Below are 27768 nucleotides of genomic sequence, written 5' to 3'. Positions count from 1 at the left end.
CTTTAATTTAACCCTTTTGCCTCCTTGACTCCTTTTTCTGACCTGGACACTTTTTGTTACTTCCCCCTCACTGCCTAGACCCCTCAGGGGAAAGTAACAAGTGGGGGCTCGTCCAGGATATTTGAAAAGGGAGCTTCAAGTTGGATTTGATTATCTTGCTTTGTCACCTATTTGAGAACTACAACTTCCCAGTTAAGTTAGGTGAGTGTCCAGCTGAGCTTCGTTTTAAGTTCTTCCTTCGGGCACTCTTTTGTTATTTTGCCTTTATTATTTTTGGAGTAATCCTGGGCGGGGATTAGTTCCCTGTTGGGGGTAGGCAATTCAGGGCTCCAGTCGCTGAAGTTTCGCCTTTCAAGTTGCCTTGAGCCCGGCACGCTCCAGAAGATAGGTAGGTAAAGTTTGTTGTGCTTAGGAACTGCGTAAGTTGTTTAATGTGTATACTGCAAGAGGTAAGTTGGTCAGTTAAAGTAAGTTGTGTAGTTTTCCATTAATGGGTTAATTATTGGGTAGTCTCTGAGTGAGTTGGCAGAGAAGTGTGGTTGTGTCTTAATTAGGGTGTGTTTTCTAACCCTTCTCCGGCCCCCAAAATGGATGATGCAGCTATCAATGCACAGGTGTCTAGAAGCTCGTTTGTGGGCAATAACATCCACCTGGTTCCCGTTTTCTGTGAATCCAGTGTTGAGAGCTTCTTCAGTGTGTTTGAAAGCATAGCAACTTCATTACAGTGGCCTGAAGACGTGTGGGGGGGGTGATGTTGCTGTGTAAATTCACGGGTAAGGCTCAGGAAGCTTGTTCTGGTCTGTCTAGGCAGGACGGCCTAGTTTATGAAAAGATCAAAAGTGCCGTCCTCCAAGCCTATGAACTTGTACCTGAGGCCTATAGGCAGCATTTTCGAGGTTTGGAGTTGGCACAGGGTCAGTCCTATCTTGACTTCGCTAGGGACAAGGCGAAGCTTTTTGATAGGTGGTGCTCTGCAAGCCAGGTTGATGACTTGGGGTCGTTACGTGAGCTTGTGCTGGTAGAGGACTTTAAGAACACAGTGCCTGACTGTGTTGCTTGTTATTTAAGTGAACAAAGGGTTTTCACATTACAGCAGGCTGCCACACTGGCAGATGAGTTCACCCTAAGTCATAAAATAAATGCTGTAGAATGTGATACCCCTCTGTGCCATAGTACATCTTGGAGAGGTAAGAGTGGGCCAGCTAACCAGGCTGGAAAAGTTGTGGTTTCGAGACCCGAAACAAAGCTTTGTTTCTTCTGCCACAAACCTGGACACCTTGTTGCTAACTGTTTGAAGTTGAAACGCAAACAGAAAGCCCACTCAAAGCAAAAAGGGCCTGCTTTGAGAAAAGTCAGTCGTGGCTCTCAAACCGACAAGGTTGCCAGGCCTACTAAAGGCTAAACTTGGCGCAAAATTGCTCAGTAGCACCCTGTAGTCAGTGTAAGAGGTCAACTAGCCCTGAGCTGCTGCTGGTTGACAATGTCCCAGTTCCTCAAAATGACCTGCAGGTGGACAGATCATGTATAACACCACCACTCAGACCTGCACCCCTGACTAACAAACATGCCTGTACCTGTGACCTGAGCAATCGTCTGAAAACTGTTACAGTAAGGTCTTCTGACTGCCTGCTGTGTACTTTATTGACCAACGCCTTAGTTGAGAAACTTTAATAAAACTCTTTAATTTAACCCTTTTGCCTCCTTCACTCCTTTTTTCTGACCTGGACACTTTTTGTTACTTCCCCCTCACTGCCTAGACCCCTCAGGGGAGCGTAACAGGCCCAGGCTACTGAAGGCTTCCCATCAGCTTGTTTCTTCTTCACTCACCTTTTTCCATTAACTGTGTGTTTATACACCACTCTACATTTAATTGATTTTTTTTAATTTGATTTTATTGATTAGCATTCAAATATCTCAGTGAAGACAGAACAAAGATCTACCACAAAGCAAGAAAGCATGAGACAAGGCTAATCAAAAGGTATTGGCTGAAGCACTTGCTTATTACGCCAACCCTTTTAACAAAAGATCTTTTTGCATGCAGCTCCTGTACACAGGGCTCAAAGCAAATAATAAAACAAAGCAAAAACAAACAAGAAGAAAAACTTTCCACCTTAGATAAGATGTGTTTTCCTCTAACAGAAACACATCTCTGCTTTATAGTTGTCCTTATCTTTTTTTTTTAAGAAATCTTTTCCCCTTAAGTCATATTGACTCTGACTTTGAACAGCTGAGTACTGGGGCAAAGCAAGTTATTTTGTGCTTTATACATTATCTGTGCCATTTCATATTCAACTAAATCATAAAATTTCAGGGTATTCAGATTAATAAACAAAATGTTAGTTTGTTCTATATAGTTTGATTGGTTTATAATTCTTATAGCTCTTTTTTGTAACTTGAAAATAGGAAGTGTGTTCGTTTTATATGCATTACCCCATATCTCCAGACAGTAAGTCATATGTGGAAGCAACAGAGTACAATAAAGTGTATAATGATTTATTTATTTATTTATTTTTTTTTTGTGTTCAGGACATGCTTTGTTTTATAGAGAATAGCAATGGTTTTTGACATTTTTGTTTTCACATGGTTTATATGATACTTCCAACTCAGCTTATCATCAATTATCACTCCAAGAAATTTATTTTCGTACACTCTTTCAATTTCAATTCCATTAACCCTGATTTTAGTAATCGCTGGTAATCATTGCTTCCACAGCGTGCCTTTTGCTCTGTCTTCCTTCCCTCATCCCAACTGGTTGTGGCAGATTGCTGTTCCACCATGAGCCTGTTTCTGCTGGAGGTTTCTTCCTGTTAAAAGGGAGTTTTTCTTTCCCGATGTAGCAGAGTGCTTGCTCAAAGGGTTGTTGGGGTTTTCTCTCTGTTATTGTAGGGTCTTTACAATATTAAAGCACACTGAATTGACTGTTGTTGTGATTTGTGATCAAATAAAATCTAACTTAAAATTTTACGGGTAGATTGCATCGAATCAATCATAATTACTAAATACTAATCTCAACTAGTAAAATATAATTTTTTTTAAATCTTAGAAATGAGACAACAGGTGACTTCTTCATAGGGCAAGATATAAGCCCAGATTGCTGTGTTTAAATTTTAGATTTGTTTCACGTTTTATCATTATATTTGAAAAATAACTAGGCTAAGTCTTATGTAATTATTCTTCAACTTTCTTTATACTCTTTATACAAGAGTATATTTCTGCGACTCAAATGTTTAGTCCCGCATTTTTAACAAGCCTTACAAATGCACTTAGATCCTAGATCCCGTCTTTCTCGGCTTCCCTCTTTCCTCCCTGTGACTGTCTGCTCTTACTACACAAAGCATCGCCCCGGGACGTGAAAAACTCAGTAAACGTGCAAGGTGGCCCGGGGTGGAGTCAGCACTCAGCAGCTTCAGCCTTACTGACTGCGTGAGCTCAGCGTTTTGATTCCCTGCCCTCTAGCTTCACTTCCATCTGAAAAACGTCTTTATCCTTGGAAAAGGCGTCCTTTAGGAATACCCACACATTTGTTTCGTCGATAGCAGCTAGAAGAACGGCAGGTAAGTAGAAACAGGAAGTAGTCTGCGTACAAAGGTTAGCGTATGCTGCGGTGCCGCAGTGGCCCGTTGAGGTGGTATTGGAATATTTTGTGAACTAAGCGAAAGGTTTAATTGCTTCTGATGGAAGCTTGGCTTACATGCACTCTTTTATTAAGATGATATAGCGTAAAAAAGTAGGTCGTTTTGAGGGGAAAACATGGCTGTGTAAAACCCCAAAGTTGATTCTGTTCATCTGGACGTAGCGTCAGTGGGAGAATGGCTGTTTTAACATTTACAGCCGCAAAGGACAGTTTTATAAGTGTAGCGTTAGCTTACACTACAGCAGCAAAAGAGATGTGTAACGTAAGTTAAAAACCACAGAAAAAAACATACAATATTGCTTTTATTTCATTTGTTTTATTTAAGATATGGTTAGCTAGGGGGACTTTTCCTTGTGGTCAATGCTACCTAACGTGGCTAATATGCTTTAATGGGCTAATCTTGGTATTATCGCGAAGCTTTAGGTTTTCTGTTTGAAGCTGCGCCGATCTCAACGCAACATGACACTATCGCACAGCTATAACAGCTCATTAATGAAGGATTTATGCTTATCGATCCCAGTTTGCACACATGTATTGTTAAACTACTGTGGTAAGCCGAACGTACAGTGCTGTGTATGTGAATGTCATCCAAAACGGAGCAGGGTTCCCCTTAAAAAGAGTAAAAAGTAAATTTTGAAACATGTTTAGCTTCCCAAAAACAGTGGGCCTCTGTTTTCATCAGTCACAAGTAGGTTGCACGTAGGTCTTAAAATGTCCACAAACAGGTTGCTGTGTACATTATATGCTTTTATGGAAATGCTGGATGAGGCTGTAGCATTTTGGATGGAAATTTCTAAAATGTAGTTTTTGCATGTAAAGATAAATTAGAAGTAGCAACATTTTATAGGTATGACACTAGAAAGTGACACTAGAGTGGTTTACAGCAACAAAAGCAAATGAAGGTTACATATGGGAGATCTTAGAGGGACAGGCCTCACAAATCTTACAGTTTCCTTTCTCAGAACATTTCTCATCATATGTAAAGCTGTCAAATACAGTGATCAAATGTATGTTTAAAACTGGTGGTTGGTGCTTTAAATCAAGTACAAACAAAATGCTTGATCAACCTTCACTAACCTGCAACATATGTAGCACTTTAAAAAAATCTGTACACTTATGTGGATGATAAAAAATCCTTTCTGCACCCGTTCCAAGTGATTCACCACTGTAATCTCACACAGCAGACAAGACTGCTGTTAGCTCATGGACATGAGTGTGTCAGACAGGTGGTGCATGTTGGCTTTATTTACCAAGAGGTAGTCTTGTTTAATTTCCTGATGAGTAAAGACACCTCATCCTGAAACAAACCAAAGATGGCATGACACATAGCTGTGGAATTGTGCCCTTTGAAAGTAAACCCACTTAACAGAAGTGCTGTTTCTCCTGTAGTGCTTTTTTCCATTCTAAAAAGAAAGCTTTGAGACACTTAAACAGATGACTGCTCCTCTTGGCTCAGCAGACTAATATCCAACCCCGAAAAGCAAAAGGAGGAGTTGTCAGTTATGTCTTGTTTAAATTTAATTAACAGGAGCACACCAAGAGAGAGACCACCATAACAGATGGCCAACCAACGGAGACCAGACATACTCACTCATTCATGCACAGCCCATGTCTAAATTGACGGTAGTCTGCAGTATGTGGGGGTGGGAAAGCAGATGGGAAAGAAGAGTGCAAGCCTGGGCCTGACTTGCAAGTTTGTAGCGTGAAAAAAAAGTGGATGGGAGATGTGGGAAACAAAGATTTACAGGGAAGCAGTATGTTGTTTTAGACAATGGGATATATAAAACTTAACTTCAAACTTTGTGAAGTGGAGTTGTAATGAGACTGCTCTCAGATTTTAATACAGTGCCTGTGTTTAAATATAGATGGGATCAAATATAAAGAAAAAATGTAGCCATTAAGCACTAATGCAGGTTGATTTTCATTTGTAGTATTAGTAATAAGATTTATGAAATCCACTCTGTTTAAAACATTCATATAATATTAAACAAGTGTTGGATCCTGGTATCAGGCACTAAAGAACTAAGAAGCGGGTGGTTATAATTTGCAGCCGTTGGCTACTGCTCAGCTCCTACTCACTGCTTAGTCATGGATCTCTCTGCATATACATGTAATAACTCAGCTTGCTGATTCTGCCTACACTGCTGATCTGGTGCTCACTCCCCCACATACTACATTAGCTTTGTAACAACTCATTTGTTAAAAGCCTGTTAAAATATTTCACTCCTTTTCTGTTTTATTTATATTGCACCAAATGACAACATAAGTCATCTCAGGGCACTTAAGATAGTAAGGTCAAGACCCTGCTTCACTTTTTAAGCAATCAACACTTTTGGCTATCAGGAGATTTCCTCTCATTCTACTTTTGGAATGTCTAGGTCCCAAAAGTAAGCCTGCACTCAGAGAGCAAAGTGCTCTGTTGGGATACGAGGTCTTTAAGACATGACGAAGCTTGATCATTAAGAAAGAGAAAATAAAATTTGGAGAAATCTGATCTCACTGGCTACTTCCCATCAGTACAGCAGCATTTTGGTTACACTGGAGGCATTTCAGAGTGCTGGAAGGCAACCTTGAGAATCTGAAATGTATCAGCCCTAGCACAAAACCCTGTGAAACCATATGATTAACTTTGGTATGTTTGTGTTTTGTTACTTTAACAGAAGAAATCTGGTAAAGTGTCTAACCATCAAGCCAAAGAGTGTGTTCCAGTCCCAGCACAGTTTAAAATGTAATCAGTGATGGGAAGTTCCTCTGGTCTTAGCTTCTTAGATTTTGATTGTCATACATGACGACACAGTGAGTCAGAATATCAATTTATATGGCAGCCAGAGTTTAAATTGATATTCTGACTTTAATCAAAGTAGTAACTTTGTGTTTTCAGTGTGTGAAGGGTTCACATAATGTCTCAAACCTGTGACCCTTTTGCCCATTTTCAGTGGCTTCCTGTGGTTCTGGTAAAAACTATATTAATATAACTTTAGAAATGAACATGAATGTTAACATTTTTATGTCTCTATACTTTCTTTAGCAATTCTTTACATTCTGCAGTTGTAAAACTGTGTGACTTATAATCAAATTAAAAAGAGGTTTTAATATTTTGTTAACTACAGTGCTTGTCATAGCTATAGTCTATCACCTGGCACTTTATCTGCTTACTTTTGGATTCCAAAAACAAAAAATTGAAAGGTTGCCATGGAAAACAACAGTAAGCACATTTATTTGTTCACCACCCGAGCTGTTAGCTTACTGGTATGCTTCATCTCTCGTTGGTCTTTAACTTTTTTTTCTTTTCATTGTTCTTCCCTTTTTTTGAGCAGTGACTGCAGAGTAGTCACATGTTAAAAGATTTATTGTTAGGCTCAAATATGTTTTGTGACTCCACATTGATTTCTTTTGGTTAAAAATTACACAAAAATGTCTTTTGATTGTAAAGGTTACCAACCGGTGGCTTAGACAATAAATTTGCTCTGTTTTTTTAAAGGTGTAAGATAACGGCTTTGTTTAATGGTAGTAAAATACGTTTTTATTTGTACTATAATCACATTTATAGTTATTAGTTGTATGTGTGAAAGCTGGAGATTGTAGTGAGTGCTTGTGTACTGACTGTATAAACAGAACTGAAAATGCTGTTCCGTTATGAAATCATTATAACTGACTGAAAATCTGCTGTCTCTTGTAGCATGGGGGTCTTAGAGGAGAAAAAGGAAACATGTGGGACCATCTGCCTGAAATACCTGCTGTTTGCTTTCAACTTTCTCTTTTGGGTAAGTTTTCATTTAAGCGACCTCGAGCCTGTGCCGAGGAATTAACTGTTGAAATGTTTGCATTGAGCACAGATGCACAAATGCTTTGGACAGATTTTTTTGTTATATCTGATATCACTGTGGTGGTGTTGTTCCTGCATCATTATAATAATGTTGGTCCAGGATCAATATTGCAACTGACCAGTCACGTTATCGTGAAATACTTACTTCTTTTGGTAAGTATTTCAAGTGTTTTCTTTATTAATTTATGCAATATAAAAATATATTATCAAGTCAGTTTTGCTGTTAGCTAAATTTAGGTTATTAATGTTAGTTTGCTAGTGATAGTTCGTTAATAGCATTAGCTAACTTCTTGCTAATGCTAACTGAATGCTTAGGCAGTGTCATTGGTCAGTTGCAGTGCTGACATCATTACGATGCAACGCAATGTCACAGCAAAGCGTGTAATAGATGCTGGTCCACTGTGTGGATGTCACGCTTTGCCTCTCGTAAGCGTGAAATGGACAGGATGTTCAAGTTGCAGTAAGCTGCAGTACCAGCAGAGGGCGATATTTTGTTTTAAGCAACCACAAATACAGTCACAGGGAACCATTTAAAGAGACATTACTAACACATTTGCGTGTAAATAGATATCAGGCACCTAGCTTAATAATTTCTGGCATACAAGGGGCCTAGAATGTACTTTATACCATCGTTGGTCACGACCATCTTCTTTGCTTTAAATATATTATCTCCCACTGCTGGTACTGCCTCTTAAGCATGTGTGACTTCTACACCCTTCTGGTGGATTCTGGCTGGTGAGATGATGTAAGAACAACACCAATACAGGGGTATTTTTTTCTTTTTCTTTTTTTAAAGAAATCCAATGGAATTGTATATGTTTTACCTGTTGGCTTAGCTGCTAATTTTATTAATTATAACAACATTCCCCCACAAATCAGGTGAGGGGAAAATAATTGAAAGCCACAAGTTTTCACACAAGCTTTAACAAACTAAAGGTGTAAGAGTCTCTCTCCTTTCACACTAATATGCATACACACAGTATACCTTCATATTAACCAGCTCTTTTTGGTAATATGATATAAATAGGAGAAATTGGCTCGAAAACCCTCTCTGAGGACATTAACAAAGCCTTCTTTATTCGGGCAGTAGATAAATGCCTGCTGCTATTCCAGTTCATGTAGTCAAAGGCAAGCTGCATATTTTTACAGAGGACAAAGGCGATGCGTTCAAAGCCTTATTTCCCTCAGACTTTCCAATGTCAAGAATGTGTTGTTCTGAACTCATCATCTGAATGCGTGTGTAAAATAAGAGTCAAACATCAGTGTGGCACCCTTACTGTCTGAACCCCACTCATTCTTGGTGTGAAGTCACACTTGCAGCTCTGCCCATATGTGATAATCATCTGTCTGCCAAAGAATCAGATCTTTCTCAAATTGGCAGACAAATAGAGCATCTTCAGTGCCAGAGTTACAGCCGTGTGAATATTTCACACTAAACCAAATCGTTTGAAATTTGCCTTGCAGTTATTTACATGGTCTCTGGTGGTTATTAAATCAGTTTGGAAAAAGGTATATAGCAACAGTCATTGCAGCCAGAAATATCTTGACTGAAGTTCAGACACCAAAATGAACACTTTGCCACACTATAAAGCATTTCGCTAAATGGCAGCCGTCCATTTACCCCAGGAGTAACATATGGTCACAGTGTCTGGGTTTTTATTGAAGTGCGTGGTTTGATCAAATTTGAAGAGAACTGAACACGCAGATTGAACTCAAATTGAGTGAAGAACAAAATAGGTAAATATTTTTAAATAAGATTAAGATTTACTCAGACATTGCAGGTTTTTCATAAAGTAAAAACACTGCAAGATCAGTTTGGGTTCTTTTGGACCATTACATCTTTGGGGTTTTAGTTTTTACAGTTGTGACATTGATACAGTATTTTCAGGACACTCCCTGATTAAAAATGAGCAAAAATTTTACATTTCATGCATAAAAGGATTTGCTATTTGTATCATTTTGTGTTGTATATGACCTTTTAAATATCATCAAACATCTGCTTCATATCTACAATATTTTAAATACAAACAAACAGACACTACATTACAGTGCAGTACGTTGCCCTTTAAACAAACTACTCCTTGGAGGAAATATTAAAAAGAAATGTAACATTTGGGGATCAGTGATAACTTAAACTTTGTTAAAGATAGACAGAGGAAGCTTCCTATTTGTTCAGACCTTCTCGACTGTCAGATTCTTCCCCTATTACCGCTTGCTGCCACTGGGGGTCACTAAAGCTTGCATGTCTTTTATACAGCTTTTGAATACAGAGAGGTAATAAACTAAAGAAAAACCTGAACCCTAAAGCAAAGGGGTCCAGTGGACTTGATGTGCTGTGCGGGGAATTTTGATGGCATGGTTTAGGCCAAACTGCCCAACCCTAAAAACGATGGTTCACTCTGAATCAATATAATCTACTGGTTGATTGCCACTAAAAGTAAACAGTATAAATAGATTACGAGTGAAGAGTGAAGGCTGTTGTGCTACACCTTTGTTTGGTGTTTTACTGCCACTGTTTCTGGGTGTGGTTCTGTCTGAGTCAGTGTCTAGTTTCTGTGGCCATCATCCTCTCTTTTAAATTAAATCTAAATTAGGCAGGCAGTTAGATTGACTGCTTTGGCATGAAGACAGATTTCTGTTGCACTGCTGCACCATCTGCTGACTCGTCTTGCTAATATTGTATTGATTTAATTCTCCTCATATTCTCTTTAACTGTTAGCTCGGGTAATGCCGAAGATGTGAGACAATGGCGGTAGTTTCGTGCTGGGTTTAATGACTAATTCTCTTTAATTAATCAGGCAGTAAACCATATGGTTGCTTTAAAAATGTTTGAAATTGAAAATTGTTAAAGAAGTGCCACAGCTAATGATAGTTTTATTTGAATAAATTAGGCAATTATTTTTGACATTTAATGCGTAAAATGTTAATAACAGCAAACAAATGTCATTCACAATTCTTCGAGCCTGAGCCTAGCCAAGAACTTCATTACTTTGCTTGTTTGGTCACCGTCCAAAAAGAACTATAAATAACAAAGAAGCAGCGGTTCCTTAAATGAAAATCATTAAACAGTTAAAGTGCGTGATTTAGTTTCAAATTCTTTCTGTCGAGAAACGATTGATCTGTCGCTGGGGCTGAGTTTGTATTCTCTTTAAACATGTCACCACAGCACCACAACCCCAACCTTCAGTTATCTCGCAACAGAAACTGATTCAGGTCTGGATCCTGTGTGGCAGCGGTGGGTCGTATTTTTGACAGATATTAATTTTAGGCTCCTACTTTGTCACTCTGAAGCCGACTTGGGAGATTAATAATTGAAACCTTTTTATCACTCTCAGCTTCAGTGTTGTTCAGTGTTCTGCACCACAGTCGTGGTTCTCGTTTCCCAGGCTGGCCGCTGGCAGAAACTGAACTCATCATGTGCTCTTCTCCCAGTTGGCAGGGGGCGTTGTAATGGCGGTGGGTGTTTGGACCTTGGTCCTGAAGAGCGACTACATCAGCCTTCTCTCCTCCAAGACCTACGCTGCCTCCGCCTACATATTGGTCCTGGCTGGAGTCATCGTCATGGTAACAGGCGTGCTGGGCTGCTGTGCCACCTTCAAGGAGCAGAAAAGGCTACTGAGAGCGGTAAGAGATCACGTCAAGGTAGAGAGACAAAACATACGAGTGTGAAAATATCACAGAGTAGAACAGTAACAGCTAAACTGTGCCGCTTAAACAAAAACTGATAGGATGACAGAGGCTGTAAGTCATTTTGTATATTCCTCCTACTACCATCTGTAATTAGAGAGTTCAACTTTCTTAGCCAACTGCACTTTACAGTATTAGCTCATAAACAATAAAAAAATAACATCATAAACAGTAACTTGTTGTTCTGTTGCTTAATGACTGGTCAGTTTATTACATTACAGCAAATATTGTTCTAAAACTGCCTTGGTGTACAGAACAGGAAGGACATTCAGTTAACTAAGAACAAAAGGCATTTCGAAGCATAGATATCAGTTCAAGAACCAGACTGTGTAAATATGTATGCATGTACTATGACTTAGTATGTACAGTATGTGCTACAATGTAACCACCTCCATTTGGAAAGCCACCATCAATACTAAGCAGGAGTAAAGAATTTCCATTCATACAGATTAGTTGCATGCTGTGGTGCAAATGTTTTCTGCGTGTTTGTTGAGGTATTTCCCCTCTTTGTTGTGATTAGGAGTCATGAGTCAAAAAAGTAATTATTACACATATTACACTGGACACTTTTCTTAAAAGTAATGCAGTAATGTTCCTTAATTACTCCCAGGAAAAAGTCATTTGTTATACTAGTCGTTACTTTACTTTCATGGTACTAAATCCTTAATGAGGACACACATCTCTAAGATCTTTCTCTTAGTAGAAACAAGGTACATGAACAGGTAGAAAGTGAGACTGCAGCCTGATGGGCAGTGTTGGTCAAGTTATTTGAAAAAAGTAATCAGTAACTAATTACTGATTACTTCCCCAAAAAAGTAATCCTGTTACTTTACTGATTACTTATTTTCAAAAGTAATTAATTACTTAGTTACTTAGTTACTTTTTAAAAACACGATTTACAACCTGAAGAGGTGATAAAGCGATAGATCTTTCAGCCCAATTCTACTTTTTCTACATAATCCATCATACAAAATGTAATCAAATGGAAAAGTCCCTTTTTAAAACTTGTTTTTTTAGTTTTAATCTTTTAACTTTATGCATCAAGCAAAAATTTAATTATATGCAACATTCTCTGACTGGAAGAAATTTGTTTGATATTTAAACCTATTTTCTGCACATTCCAGCACATAAAATAAAATATGTTTTGTGTTTACACTCACTCTTTCAAATAGATGCAAGTAAAACACAGCAGAAAATAAATAACATCAAAGACTAGCGGTCCTTTTGCTCTATTTTCACCTGTAAAGCAGGAGTAGCGTAGGCGGAGGCTTGCTGACCACTGACCACTGCCCTTGCAGCAGTGGTCAGTGGAAGAATCCGCGAGTTTCTCTGTGAGTTTCCGATTACGTCGTAGCACACTCGGTGCTTGCTCGGAAGTTTAGGGGTTTTTCTTCGGTGTAAAAAGAAGTTTTCTTCCCACGCACGATGGACACTAATGTTTTTGTCACTTTTTATGGAATCAAACTCAAAGTAAGGTCAGTACTTCCACGCTTTAAATGCCGCATGCTCATACTCTCTCCCGCACTCGATATATTATCCACTGTTGATCTGCACACAGCTGTTGTCATCAACGTCGCACTTGCTTACGTCACTGTCATGAGACGTTCTCGCAAAAAAATCACGGTTTTAGTAACGCAGCGTTCCTACGGGAAAGTAACGGTAATCTAATTACCGATTTTGCAATAGTAATCCCTTACTTTACTTTTTTCAAGTAACGAGTAATCTGATTACAGTAACGCGTTACCTCTGCTGATGGGTCATCAGTTTGTTACCTGTTGGAGTTAAGGGTCTGACTGCTGGGCTCGGCATTCACTCAGCTTTCATTTTGGGTTCTTGGCTAGCTTAGCGTTAGCATTTTGTCTTGGTAAATGCTTGTAAAGAAACGAGGTTGTGTTAGTAGCATAATGTGGCTGTTTCTGTCCTGGATGCAGTTTTCCACTTTACTATTTATCTCATTCATTTGTGCAATAAAAGTAAATGGCCATATTCATGCTCTAGACTGTGTTGGTGTTTTCCTCCTCTGACATGCAAACTGAAATCAACAGATTGTAGTGGAAGTGCAAGAACCGATAACTGGTATCAATAAGCAGACAGTCTAACAATTCCCAGGAATTGGACTACCTGGAACTGGTTTTCTACAAGAACCGGTTCTCGATTCCTCATCGTTAATCATCTTGATAGAGAATCGAACAAAAGGCAGCCAGCGTCTTTGCACTTTTAATGCCCTTAAAAAAGCCTGGAGAATTATTCTTGAAGATCACGGTGTTTCTAAAAAAATGTGGCCATAAGACATGTCTGTTTGCCTTATTCCATGTATATTTGCGCAATGCGACAATACAATGTAAAGGGGTAGTTCAAGACTTATACACAGTACTATGCAGACAGACATACACACAGACATGATGAGAGCAGTCGAGGTTGAGGTGTCAGCCTCAGTTGCATTCACTTCAGACCAAACAAACACTTGATGGGAGCGTGTGCCCATATTTGATTTGGCACACGTCGTACACAGACTCAGCACAGGGTTCTGCCAATAGAGACACCTGCATGGCACTAAAACCAGCTCAAAATAGAAACGCATAGAAACCCACTCTTGCACAAACGCTCACTGTGCTCATCCAAACATTTCCACATGGTAAACTTATGCAAGCGCACCACTGTGGGCAGAGCTTAAATGTTTGTGTTACAAGCTTTGCCAGAACAGCTTTGCTTCATTGGCATAAGTCCACTTACTGTAAGTATTTTCTGTAGTACAAGAATAGCATTTCAAACAAAGTTATGTGTTATTGATGACATTGATTCTTCCCTCACAGGAAGCAGGAAAGGTATTGTTGTCTGCATAGCCTCATATGCCAGTAGGGTGCTCATACATTATCTTATTCTTGCATTTTATTAGTGTGCTAGTGATGAGCAGCACTGTTTGTAATGGCTAAAGTTACTGAAAAAGACTCCCTTTAATTTCCTATCTGGAAACAGCCAACCGAAAAATATTCAGTCACATGCAAGTGGAATTACGATCTAGTTAAATGGAAAAACAAGATTAGTTACCTCATCAAGATTGGTATCTTGATGATTAGGAAAGTTTTTTGTTGAGTATAATTGATTTGGAGCTGTCTGTTGCTTTTGTCCTTATTGAATTTTGAAGAACAATACACTCAAATGTGGGTGTTGGCTGTAGTTCTCAGAGCAACGAGTGATGGGAATCTGGGCTTTCGATGTTTCAAAATGTAATTAAATAGCCTAATAGATTTGTGTAAAATACATGAAGAAGTACCCACTTTCTCCATTTTATTTGATTCATAACGAGATGCGTGCACCACCTCTTATCGTTTTTCTGTGTGTGGGAGGGGGGGTTGAAATGCTTGGTGCAACTCGAAGAGTTGAGATTAGGGCGATGAATCACGGTGAAAGAATGAACTTGTCGACAAGGAGAGATGCTATCGAGATTGTTAAAGAGGGTGAGCATAAGGGCGGGGGGTGGAGGCGGATTAATTGTTGTTGTTATATTTTGTGTGCGGTGAGTGCCTGGTACCTGCTGAGAGTACACAAGAGCGGCGGTGATTGGCAGCACAGTCCTGTACCGTAAAGGTCACAAGTTCTAACAGCAGAAAAAGCTGATCCAGCCTTGGCGTCATCAGGACATTCTGCAGCTGTATGACTTAAACAAAGTCACTGCAGTTGCCTTTTAATTAAAGCGAAGGTCCTGTCAGACAGTAAGTAAAGATGTTTGCGATGTATGCTCTGTGCAAAGTATGAGAAGTCAGAAGGACAAAGGAGAACAACTGTCCCGTGGGAAGAGTCGGTTGGGATCTGTCTGCAAACACACAACTTCATTGTGTTGTTGGAGAAAAGCAAAAGAACAAAGGAATGACTCGGGGAAAGCAGAGAGAAACTTTTGCTTTCCAAATGACAGAGCCAAATGGAAAGCAGTCCAAACAGAGGCCGGATCCACCTGTGGAGAAACTGACTTCATGCAGTTTGACTGCACATGTTACAAGCTCGAGTGTTCCTTGGTCTCTGCCCTTCTCTCCCTTTTCTGTGTTTGCCTTGACTTCTTAATGCATTTACAATATAGGGCATTAGTGTATCAACTGAAAGACCACAAAAACTGCTTACAATTTGTTATTAATAATCAAGGTATTGATGTGTTTGATATGAAAGATACCAGCACAAATGAAAAACTGGAGCAGTCATTCCACTTTGAGTCGCACCGTCTCTCATCATCGGTTTTACTTCAAATCATTTTTTTATTATCTGCCTATATTTGGTTTTTTTTCTTTCTTTCATTTGAATTATATTTATCTCAGTCAACAGGCAGACAGTTTTGCATGCAGAAGCAGAGGTTAATGATGGCTACTTTATAGTTCAATTAAACTTGCAGCCTGCCTGTTCTGTTAACTGGTGGGTTTTTGCAACCTGGTTAAAGATCACTGTCAACATTTGACAAGCCACACAGCTGATTCTGAGATCTCTCATAGGTTTCAAGAAACTAGAAGAAAAATTTGGTGTTAGTGTTAAAGCCATTCCTACTCCTGTAAATACATCTAAATGTGGCAGAAATGTGGCAGAAATAATGACATAATGACATCTTTGTGTAAAGCTTGGTCTCGGTTTGTGGTCTAAATCGTAGAGTTGGTGCTTAGTTTGACATCTTTGAATAGCCTCTCTGTTTGTGTTTGTGTGCTTGTTTTTTGATGCATGGTGCATTTTGAAGAGTTAGGATTACGGCCATGAATCACAGCGAAGGAATGAACTTGGCAAGAGAGAGCAAACATGGAGAACATAATGGGAGTTTTGTGTGTGTGTGTGTGTACACCATCCTGACTTTATGTTGCGCATCAAAAGAAGCAAATTCATGGCATCTTGTCGCTACATCTTGGAGGCATTTGCATTTTTAACTCATTAGGACATCTTCATCCAGAATCTTTTATTTATGAATTTCAAATCGTCCATAAAAGTGCAGCTGACGTCTCCCTCTTCTATAATAAATTTGACTGATCATCTTATTTATTTATATATTTTTAATATCATTCAGCTACATTTGCTGGCGATATTGCCTGCATGCATTTTTTCCAACTTACCTTTTATGAGCTGGACAGGTAAGATAATTTTTCAGTCCACATGGAAAAAACAAGACCCTAAAATATCATGTCATCACTACCTAATAACCAATATGTGTTTCATATTGTACCAAGTCTTTTAAAAACAAAGTGCATAAAGATAGAATTTCAAAATCGCTCTTTGCTAAATTATTCTTATATTTATTGAGTGTAGGCACAACAGTGGTTCATCTTTTGACTTGGGTGCCTTTTTATACTTGATTGAATCATAGGTCAGTGTTAAGTGGCTTGACAAACAACATGTGCAAAGGTTTTTGAAAGACCTTTAGAAAGCCAGAAGAGCTATTGCTCAAGATTACTTTAAAGACTTTTGAAAAAGTTCAAGAGGGCTGCTTCAAGACCTTTGCACATTACCTGTTGAGAGAATTCAATAAAAAAACTTAAACTACAGGTAATGGGTAAATAGATAAACAAAAAACTAAATAACTAATAACCACTATCAGAAAGTTGTGGACTTCTGATTCAAGTTTCTCCAGTTTGAGGATTTTATATTTTTTAAATAATCAACATTTTTAAGAAATGCAGCTGAACCTTTGCATTCACCAGCAAGCAAAGTGCATTTAATGAGTAAGGCGATTACACGCCCCGCTAGCAACTAAATTACAAAAGGTGGCTGGTTCAGTACCTTGAAAGGCCAACACTCATCCAACTGTGATCGGTACGATTAAAAGTCACCTTCAGCATGACTTTGTTGCTCCAGGCTTAGTAATTGTAAAGGCAGCACTACGCTTCCAATAAAACCTGAAATGGAGACACAGTTAAACATTGATGTGCATGCAAATATGGGTTTCTTCTTTGCAGCACTATATTGTTCACTGTGGCGGAGGTACATTCAGATGAAGGAGAGAAAATGTTACATACACTCTGGAGTAAAACACATGCTGTCAAAGTAGGACACTAAAAGCCAAAGAACTCTGTTCAAATATTATCTAATAACCACAGCAATGTGCGAGTGATTTGACTCTGATATGTTAGCTGTGTGAGAGAAAAAAGAAAACTGTAGTTCAGTCAGAAAGCCTACATGGAAAGGATGCAGTGGAGTCTGAGGCCAACACAGTGCTTTAGAAAGCATTTTATTCATATGAACCTGCTGAGAGTCATTTTGGCAGTAATTACCCTGTACCCTTAAGTCACCCGGGAGAAGACTGGAAGCGCAGACGTAAAATGAGAGAGACTGTGCCTGAGATCTCGAGGAGGCCCGCAAAGTCGATGCAGTCAGTAATTCGTCTCTATAGCCAACAGCAAGTTCTCTGTCACGCCCTGTGTACGTCACTGTCCGTGTGGGATCAGTCTGGAAAAGCTGTGCGTGCGATTGTGTGCAAAGGAGTGAGAACAGGCAGAGCCACACGACACAGTTATGTCACAGTATCAGGGAAGTGGCCTTAATTCTATGTATGTTCAATTGCAACTGTATATACTGTAGGCTGCAGGTGATGTTGTGATTGATGTTTAAAATATATACATATATAAAATATTAAAATATTTACATATATAATCATAAATTGGAGGAAGGTGTTTTTTTTCTATGGAATGTTATTACTAAAACCACAGATTTATATTTGGGGTATAATATAAGTGAGAAAAATCTAATAATCCTGTTGCCTAATAAGAGTTTCAGATGACATCAGAGACATTTTAAGCAAGTTTTCATCATTGTTTTGACTTTTTTTTTCCTTTTTGCAGCAGAATATTTTACACCTAAAATATATTATCTAACTCAATAGTCTCCGGAAATTAAAGAAGGAGAAATTAGATGTGAAATATCATTGAAAATGCGATAAAAGCGTATCTAATCCTGCAGTGTCTCCTTTATAAGTCATCCCACAGATGTCCTCATACACGCGTATGAGATCACTTTACACGTGGTAAGTATCAAATCCAGATTAATCCAATCATGGGAGGAAAATGATGTAAAAACAACATCATGCCAGGTGTGCATGGATTAAAAAAAACGAAACTATATCTGTATTTTCATGTGTTGTCTTTCTCTTCAAACCCTCAACACTGCATCAAATGCATCTTGAAGTCTGCTCAGCATTCAGGCTCAGAGCTGCTCGGAGATCTAATCAGCAGCAGCTATCAAATTAAAGGCCCAAGTCCTTTTTACCGGGCTGATTTTTTCCCCTGTGGAAGCAGCAGTCCAGAGGAATTTAGGCCAAGGTTTGGGTCAGATAATAATCTCTTCTTGTCTTTAATTCTGAAGAGGAGAAGTTCAACTTTTCACTTGGCTTGAAAGGCAGACGCTCCCCCTAATTTTCCAATGGGCTTGGTCACGAATCAGATGCAAATGATAAACTCTGTGACATGTGCCACTCTGCAGTGACTCAAAAGTTTTGCAGTTTCATCCTGGAATCTTACTCAGAGCAAAAGAGCAGAACAAGAGTGGATGATTAAGCAGAGAACGGTATTATTGTAATTTTGTCATCTGTTTTATGTTCTGGCAGAGTCATTTATCTACTTTACACTGTTACAAGGCTCTTAAGTCCACCTGTATGATATAATACCGTCCTTGGATTGGGTTATATCTACATGCATGAATGCCATAAACACTCAGTCTTGTGAATTTCCCGAATGTGTGAAATTTTTGTCTGTGTAAAGCTCTGCCATTTACTACCCTTAGAGTTCTAGAGTTCTACTTACAATATTTATATCAGCTGTACATTACTACATTAGACATTCTTGTTTTGACAGACAGCATCATAACAGTTTTGAAATAATGTCATTTAAATGTGTAACTTTTTTTAAAATGACAATTTAATGCTGCGTAATGATGCGTGAGCGTAATCAAATACTCTAAGGGAGGTTGTTGCATAGAATTCTTTCTTTGGTCATTATAGATAGACAGACAGCTTTTGCTTCACTGAAACAATTACCCACATCATTCCACCACTTTTATACTCGCAGGAACATTTCTCCTCCAAAGGTGTGTGACTGTGCAACTTTCTGCATTGTCTAGTTTTTGTATTTCTGATAGACAGCTTAATATAAGTTAGCCAACCCTTTGCCATTGCATTGTTTCTGTTTGGTTCTACCTCTCTAACAGTGCTGTGTGGATGACTTTGCTGCATGAGTGGGTTTGATTACATTATTCTTGCTCAAGGAAGGATGACACAAGGCCTTGGAAAGGAAACATAGTTCAAGCTGGCTTAAGAGAATCATGTTTCAAGTGGTGTCAAAGGCAGCCCCGCAAGCTGCCACATCACATTTGTAACCAACTGGTCGTGTCGCTTTATCACCATCCACTAACTGTAATTCCTTCTTCTCTGTGTTTCCAGTACTTCATTCTGCTGCTGTGTATCTTCCTGTTGGAGATCCTGGCCGGTGTCCTTGCTTATATCTACTATCAGCAGGTAATTCCCATTGTATCATTAAAAAAAACACCTTTCTTGTAATGTATGTATGTGTGAAATTGAAGGAGGAGCAGGTGGCAGATATTGCAAGAGTGGATATTTATTTTAGATGACAAAAAATGTAATTTCAACTCAGGTTAGCATTTTGTAACTTATTATAGCATCTTTAGTAAATCTGTGTTACCATCTCGCGTCGACTCCAGTCTGCTGTATTACAGTAAATCATCATCTGATATTAAAAAATGATGTTAAGGTGTGTAGCATATATTGCATTGTGCAAAAATTCAATAGAGCATGCTTGACAAATGTGTTGTGTCTCCTAATCCAAGCACGTAGTCAAAAGCATTGTAATAATACACAGACAACTGTTTCATTTCCCACATGGCATGTGCTCTGCTGTAATTTTAACCACGACAAAAACCAGCGTGAGAAACGAGATTCCAGAAAGGCCGTATAAGACGGCCCATTAAAAATACAAATATCTGACTGCCCATATTACTTGTGGTACATTGAGTCCAAATGGAATGAAAAATGCCTGCAGCAGGACACATAATAAGCCTGAATGCACTGTGTCAGAATCATTTCAAAGCATTTGCTTTGATTTTGAACTCAAATACACAGAATTTTCAAACTTATTTCATTTCACTCCACTAAAGAATGAAGAACCTTACTGGCAGGTTAATGACTGAAAAAAGTAGAAACACCACAGACTGTGTACTAAATGCACACGGTTTGGTTTTCAAGTGATTATTTTCTCGTGTGTAGTTAATGTATAAGCTAAACTAAAACTGACAGCCTCCCTCGGCACATTTCTGCTGTACCACTGTAGAGTTATACTGACTGCACTGCAAACAAGAGCAAATGACAAGCATTTTTCCTTTAGGAATATTAACATGACATTGCTCTCTACCAACATCGCTCCCACCCCGCTTAGTCTTATAAGTGGCTTGTAGCTCAGGAACAGGACTTTTCTCAGTCTAGAGGTACACTGTTTTCACTTTAACTGCCTCTTTCATTAATGCACAGTTCATGAGCAGCCACTGAGGTCCATGGCTGTGTGCCGCTTCCTAAAGCTCTGTCTACTTTACTTGCCTCAAAATATTCTCACAAGCATTAAGTTGTGTTAAAGTCTCTAAAGCCTCTTCCCCTGTTATTAATCTTTTCACTCTCTCTGCTAATAAGTTGTGAGAACGATACCAAGATGAACAACTCATGTAACATGCTTGTAATTCACAAACGCACCCATTTTTAGCTACAGATTCTGCACAAGGGATTTGCTCAGACTTTATTTTGTTTTTGTAATCAGACATGATCATAAACCTCTTTGTGATTGCTTTGTTTGCGAGCTGCTTCCGTAGGTTGCTCATAGTTTGCATGAATTACTTGTCTGCAAACCTTCACCATTTAACTTTCACTATTATTACAAAAATAATTCTCATTTTTCAGGAGCCATTTGAAATTTCTCTCTGTCCCCAAATGGCTGAGATTTAGTGAACATGGTCAAACCTATGCAGAGGTGGTTATTCTGTCTGTGTTCAGACAGAAGTACCATGACACAACATGATATCCCTGTAAAGCTCGTTTTGTGTTCTTTCCAAAATCATTTTATATTTTGTCTCTAGCAAATATCTAGTAAATTGTAAAATGAGCTCACTGCTGGTCTGATCTTAAAGAAAAAAGGGTTAATAGACTTCAAACAGATGCCATGTATTAAAATACACACCTTATTCATAGACTGTTTTTAACAGGTTGTATTCATGCTGGTTTCTGATCTAAAGTTGTGCTTTGCCGGTACCGGTCCGAGAGTTGTTTGGTATCGGGCCGCGACAGTTGAGGCTCAGGTGTGAAATGTATGGTTTTCAGGGTTTTTATCAGTTTTCAGCGTTATTTTGTTATCCTTTTTATCGTTAACTCTGTTTTCCTGGGTCTTTTCACGTGTGTTATGAATAAATCTTATTTTTTTCGGTACCGGTACTAGTTTTATTTTGTTGTATTTATCCGCAACACCTTAAAGGCCGGTCCGTGAAAATATTGTCGGGCAAAAAAGGTTGGGGACCGCTGCTCTAAACTGTAGTAAAACTTGAAAAAGTGCAATGCAAAACAGAAAACGTTGTGCCTCACCACAAGACGCAACTTTTATGTTGAAGGTAAACAGTCTTTGTTTACAGTGTGCGTCACACTTTTCAGAGTTTCTCTACGACTTGGCGAATAGTTTGCTACTGTTTGCAGACAAGTCTGTATGTGTCATACAAATGATTCGCAACCACAGCGACCTACTAGCAACACATGTAGGTTTATACAGTGCAGCACCGTATACTTACTAGTGACAGCTAGCAACCTCCCGGAACAGCTTATAGCCAGAAATACATTTTTTCCTAGCAAGCAGTGGTTGTCAGGGGGTCACTGACGCTGACAGTTTCCCAGGGATTGCCAGCAACCTTCAGCAGCAAATTGCAACTGGTGGTCCAGCCTTGTATGGCCTATTATTATCATTAACAGAAAACAAGCTAACAAAAGAAAAAGCATAATTCAAGTATATCAAAGACCCATGATGCTGTTCTTGCTTTTAAATGAATATGTATTCAATAAAACAGCAGTACTAAACTGCTCCTGTGTAAAGATGGGAAGCACTGAGATGCAGGTAATGGCTGTGGTTCATCCCAGTGTCATAGTCATGCGACCATCCATTGTGCCTGGAATTCATGTTTGCTCATACTCGTATGTGGTTAATGCAATGTCATGGTGTAGTTCACTCCCATACTGGCTCTCTCATACTTACGGAGTCCCTTTAAAATGTGAATGACTGTTTTCATTCACCGCTGCAGTGTTTCTGAAACTGTCAACAGGTAAAATGAAAACCTGAACACCTCCTCTTCTTTCCTCTTCTTTGTTTTCACCTCGCGTCTCTCATCTTTCTCTGCCCTCCCTTCCTCTCTTCATCATTCATTCCCTTGATATCTCCTTCATGCTTTGATTTACAGTGGTTTCCCAGCTGGCTTGTTGCCATAGAAACTGAGCCCCCCAGACCTTCCACTCCTGCGTTTTCTGCCACTGGTCTAGAGAACAAAAAAATAAATTAAATAAAACCCAAAAAACAGACTTCCTCTGCTTTTACACTAGCTTCGTCTTCATATGCCTCTCTGTTGTTAGAAGTACTTCCGTGATGTGTATTTTAAATCCCGTGTGCTATGATGTGCTGGAGAATCAGTAGTCGAAGCGACAAATTGATCACTTTAGGTCATGCTCTGTCGTGCTGCCTTCCCATTTTTGTTGGCTGATACTACATGTACACCTGTGTGCGTGTTTCTGAACAGTTGAATGATGAGCTGAAGCAGAACCTAAAGAAGACCATGACTGACGAGTATAATCAAACAAACTCCGAGCACATCACCAAGGCTGTAGACAAGCTGCAGCAGGAGGTAAGTGTCTGCAATGGATGAAGGAGTCCAGACACAAATGTTGTGCAGCTTTGTGAGATTTCTTTGCACATTTGGATTTCTACATTGGCCAGCGTGGATGGAATTTAGGTTGTTGCGTGCATCCACTTTTTCATATTGCAAATGAACCTGGACTTCCAAGCCAAAGTCACATGGACTCACATGTGGTTTGTTGATTGGACAGCCCTCATGCTACCCTATCATCTCATCAGATTAGAGATTTTGGAGATGGGAGCGAGTCAAAGTAAATCCAATTCAGTCCACGACTTCATCTAAGCATGATGGACTGGTCTGCACTCTCTGCTGTAATTTACCTTCTCTTCTAGCCAAACGAGCTGACAGTGCGTTAAGGAATGTGTAAATCTGAGGTGCTGTTAAGACTTCTGTTCGTTTTTATACTCATTGCTTAGTTTTTTGAGTATAAAATCTTGTCTTTCACACATCAACATGTAGTCATTCTTCTAAACTTCATTTTGCATAATTTCCAAAAAAACATGAATTTGCACTATTAAAGGAATTTGTAAATGTTCTTTTAATGGAGTCATTTTTATCATATATTCAAATAGCATCAGTATGAGAACAGAACTACAGTATACATGCATACATACATTTCCCTCAAAGTAAATATGAGGAAAATGTGAATCTTAAAGTTTACTTTAAAAATAAAACAATTGGCTCAAACTGAGTTGTAAATCTTGAGCAGGAGCTGCACCTCCGTTGAATATGGAAACAACATTTGGATTTGCAAAACAATTCACATTTCAATCACAACTGTATTTTACTTTACAGCGGGCCTTTTTGAGTGCAGCTTTTCAAGTTTTGCCATCAGATTTGATTGTGAATTCGATTTTGATATCAAAACTATTTGATCTTCATGTGAAAAAGAACGTTTTCACAACTAAGTACATCCCACGACTCGGTAGCTTGGAGAACCACCTTTAGCAACAATAACGTAAAGTAACCATTTGCTGCGTGACCTTGTCAGTCTCTCACATCGTTGTAGAAGAATTCTGGTCCGCTCTTCTTTACAGTGTTGCTTCACGTCATTGAGGTTTGTGGGTGTTCGTTCATGCACAGTTTGATACCTTGCTCAGCCAGTTGTAGATTTGCTGCTACTGATTGATCTGCTGCTTGACCCAGTTTGGCCAATTAGCAATTATACATATTTGACTCTAGAATATTTGGTGTACAGAGAGAGGAATTCATGATTGATTTGATTACTGCAAGGTATCATCAGCCTATTTAGGCCAGCTTAAGTTTACTTTAAAGACAGGAATGTGGGAAATGGTTATTCTGACTCTATCGAAAGTCAACAAAATCCACTTACTGACTTGCAGTATAAAAAACCCCTTTGTTTAAACGCTAAAAAAAATAAAAATAAAAATGGCACATTAAGGTTTTACATAAATGTAATTTCCAGTTTTAACGTGAAGCCAAGCAAACTGCCTGCTGATGCCTAATGTTTGCCTTACTGGGGGAATCAATCATCTTATAATGCTCGTAATAATGCTTTGAACCAAGAGAACACGTATGCAGAGTTTTGCTCAAGTGAAGTGCAACACTTAATTATTTGTTATCAGTGTAAACCAGTTCTTTCATGGATGTTTGTCTGAGTCTTTTATACTTTCCTGCTGTCAGTGAAGTGTTTTTCCTCCATCTCCTCCATCAGTTCAAGTGCTGTGGGAGCAACAGTTCAGCTGACTGGGCTGAGAGCGTCTATATTCGCTCTGGTGCAAAAGGCAGGAAGGTGCCTGACAGCTGCTGTAAGACCATCACCAACATGTGCGGTATAAGAGACCACCCATCCAACATCTACAAGGTGGAGGTGAGTGCGTGAACGGTGTCGGGGGGTGGGGGTGGGGAGGGCTTCATCTGTATTTCTCTCATGTCTCGAGATGTCAGCATAGAGGCGGTGTGGCGTGAGCGTAGCAGAAAAAAGAACAGCCATCACATCCAAACTGTATACATAACATTGTTTGCAGTGAGACTCCAGCAACACTCCCACATCAACTGATGCAACATGAAGACAATCTTTGTTTTTCATTTAGGGTGGTTGCATCACTAAACTGGAGAATTTCATCTTGGACCACCTGAAGATCATTGGAGCCGTCGGTGTTGGGATCGCTTGTGTACAGGTGAGCAAAAAAAATAAAGAAAATGCCTTTAGCATTGTGCTTACACACAGAGACTCAATAAATGTATGTACACCTATGGAGAATACAGCTTTTCTAAATTACGTTTTTATTTTCATCTGTTTTAATCCCCAGATCATCGGGATGGTGTTTACATGCTGCCTATATCGAAATCTAAAGGCAGAGCCGTACTAAGAGAAACAAAAGAAGAAAAATGTGTGAGTGAAGGAGGTAACTTCATCACCGCATGCCATACTCAAATAGCCCATAGGTTCTTTTCTTTGTCCTCCGCATAGGGGAGGATTTGTTTGGCAAGGGATCAAATTGCACATCTGAGCATCTCATTTTGGTAAACAAAGGGTAGAAAAAAAACCCACTACAAGGTTTCTTGAAGTAATTAGGCTCTCAAATTGCACTCTCAGCTCCATCTTCAAGATCACAGCACTCTGAGAAAAAGCCTCAGAGAGAAACTGATGAGAATTTTAACTGATTGTGTAAATTAGTGTGAAACAGCCTCCCTGGGACTCAAACATTGTAGTTTTCTTCCACTCGGATTCCCTCAATGTACTTTTATATGTGTAGACCAGGTGCTACACCCGAGAGTGGTGTAAAGATCAGTGGAGTAAAACTGGCACTTTGCAGGAAAATGTTAATCCTGGTCACAGCAGCTTCTTTTCTCCATCAGCATAGCTTAACAAGCTCACCTCTGGGGCCCTCTTCAACTGCAGTAGTGTTTAGTTTCCACATTAACAAGACAGTCCTGTGTTTTAGATCTTCTTCTGTAATGACCTTTAAACATGGGAACAAATATATATATCATCTATTTTCTTTTACATATGTACTTTCTTATGAGCTGTTAATACTTTTGCCTTTATTACCTAATCTGTCTCCTTACTGAGACGTGTCTGATCATGTTTTAAGTCTCCTAAGAACACATTTTCTGCCAGAATGAAGGTGAACAGGTTAGTGCCTTGCTCAGCACCATAACTGTGCCATTTGATGTCCTAACACCAGCCTTTAAACACGGTTTGACTAGTTTAGGTGTAAACACTGATCTCATTGAAGGGAGTTTGTGATTATGAGCAGTCCCACTGATATTGTTCAAACGAAAGTGCGTCTTGTTTTTGATTTTATTGCCTTTTGTTTTTATACACTGATGCCAAAGTCATCAACTGTAACACTGGACCTACTCTGTCTCCTCCAGCCTTATTCCTATACATACTGATGTCTCTGTTTTTGTAAATGAAGATTTTTTTTTTACTCTGCTATAAACTGCGACTATATTATTGTATTTAATACACACTGTAGAAAATGATATTCTCTCACTGTTAGTAATGATCTTTCCTTTGTGCCTCAAAGCTAAAACCAGGCTAATCTGCTGTATTTCTGTCCTCCTGGTAATCCAGGATGTATTTTAGTTTAAATAAACATTGATGAAAAATGTGCTTTGCTTCTGCTGTGTTTGCTCTCATAGGAGAACATTAGCATTGTTAATGGTGTATTTTAAACAGCAGTATTGCACAAATACTGAGTGATGCCCTTCACAATAAAGGTTCACTCAAGTCATGTCATCACAGAAACTGCCAAAAAAAGGCCCTCACATTATTGTATAAAGACAAACCATGTGCCTGTGACCAGTGGCCCTTACCAAATTGGCACCAGCTTACAGGTGCATTAGTGTATTAACCAGAAGTCAATTGTCTGTACTGTAGTACTGTGATGATGAAGATTTGGGATGTGAGCCATATTCCAGACAGCTGCTTTTACAATGTATTACCTATACCATGATGACAGTTAGATGGCCTTGTAATGAGAGCCATCGTGCTGTTGGGCACGAGGCAGGGTAGTTTAAACCCTAGTAATGTTAAGATTAACAGCGGGACATTTGTCATTTGGGTGAGTGGCAGCAGTTAGTGCATGCAAACACAGGGAGGCAGCACTCACCTGGCTTTCAGCACCACAACATCACACTGATGAAAACAGCTGGTGTGTGAGTGTGTCTGTGTGTAAAACACCTAGAGGCTATTGAGGATCACCCCCCCCCCCCCCCCACATACACACATCCCACACCCACCCACCGACACTACAACCACCCGAACTTTCCCAGTCATTCCTATTACAGAATGACATTATAAGCTTTATTAGTTTCCCGAAGTGTTCGGGGGGGGGGCAAAAAGGGCAAATTAGGCCTTTCAAACATGCACATGGTGACAAATGTCACTTGGACAGTGAGCTGTGCCTACTCACAGTTCTGTTTCTACATAATATTAATTATTTCCAAAATATGCTTCTGTGTAACAAGCAGAAAGGAAATCAAATGGCAACCGGTCAGCTCACAGCTACTAATTGGTTTCCACTGTGACTGCTAACAATGCAAATTAAGCCATTTCTCAGTTAGTGAAGCTGGCAGTGTAAAAACATTTCCCCCTGTGTGTAGCAGGCACACATGGCGAAATGAAACGACACAAATCAGTGTGTATTGTCACACCACCCCTTTAAGGTGCTCTAAACAGTACACCTCACGAAAGCTGAGTCATCCTCGGCAAAATGGGAGGGGTTCGTGTTTTTTTTTTTTTTTTTTT

At 39.2% G+C, this 27768-nt stretch overlaps 1 protein-coding gene across 2 annotated transcripts; it reads left to right on the top strand.

The window, feature by feature from the left end:
* Positions 1-181: 181 nt before the first annotated feature.
* On the top strand, positions 182-26631 carry LOC308398153 (CD151 antigen-like). 2 transcript variants are annotated; one of them, XM_080884613.1, is made up of 8 exons: positions 182-388; positions 7314-7398; positions 10893-11084; positions 19543-19617; positions 22932-23036; positions 24724-24879; positions 25103-25189; positions 25322-26631. In XM_080884613.1, the coding sequence occupies exons 2-8, from the start codon at positions 7315-7317 to the stop codon at positions 25379-25381; spliced, it is 759 nt and encodes a 252-aa protein (XP_080740739.1). In that variant the 5' UTR covers positions 182-388; position 7314; the 3' UTR covers positions 25382-26631. The 2 variants fall into 2 exon arrangements, with proteins under 2 accessions (XP_080740739.1, XP_080740738.1); XM_080884612.1 differs by lacking the exon at positions 182-388 and adding an exon at positions 3349-3554.
* The last annotated feature ends 1137 nt before the right edge of the window (positions 26632-27768 follow it).

Source organism: Rhamphochromis sp. 'chilingali' (assembly GCF_963969265.1).
Source record: "Rhamphochromis sp. 'chilingali' genome assembly, chromosome: 6".
NCBI lineage: Eukaryota > Metazoa > Chordata > Actinopteri > Cichliformes > Cichlidae > Rhamphochromis > Rhamphochromis sp. 'chilingali'.
The sequence above is the reverse complement of the archived record's forward strand: the minus strand, read 5'-3'. Positions and strand labels throughout refer to the sequence as shown.

Excerpts from the sequence above, each read along its gene's own strand:
- LOC308398153 (XM_080884613.1), top strand. The coding sequence starts at position 7,315 with ATGGGGGTCTTAGAGGAGAAAAAGGAAACATGTGGGACCATCTGCCTG. Across the intron at positions 7,399-10,892 it reads CTTTCAACTTTCTCTTTTGG|TTGGCAGGGGGCGTTGTAAT; the intron begins GTAAGTTTTCAT and ends CTCTTCTCCCAG. Across the intron at positions 19,618-22,931 it reads CTTATATCTACTATCAGCAG|TTGAATGATGAGCTGAAGCA; the intron begins GTAATTCCCATT and ends GTTTCTGAACAG.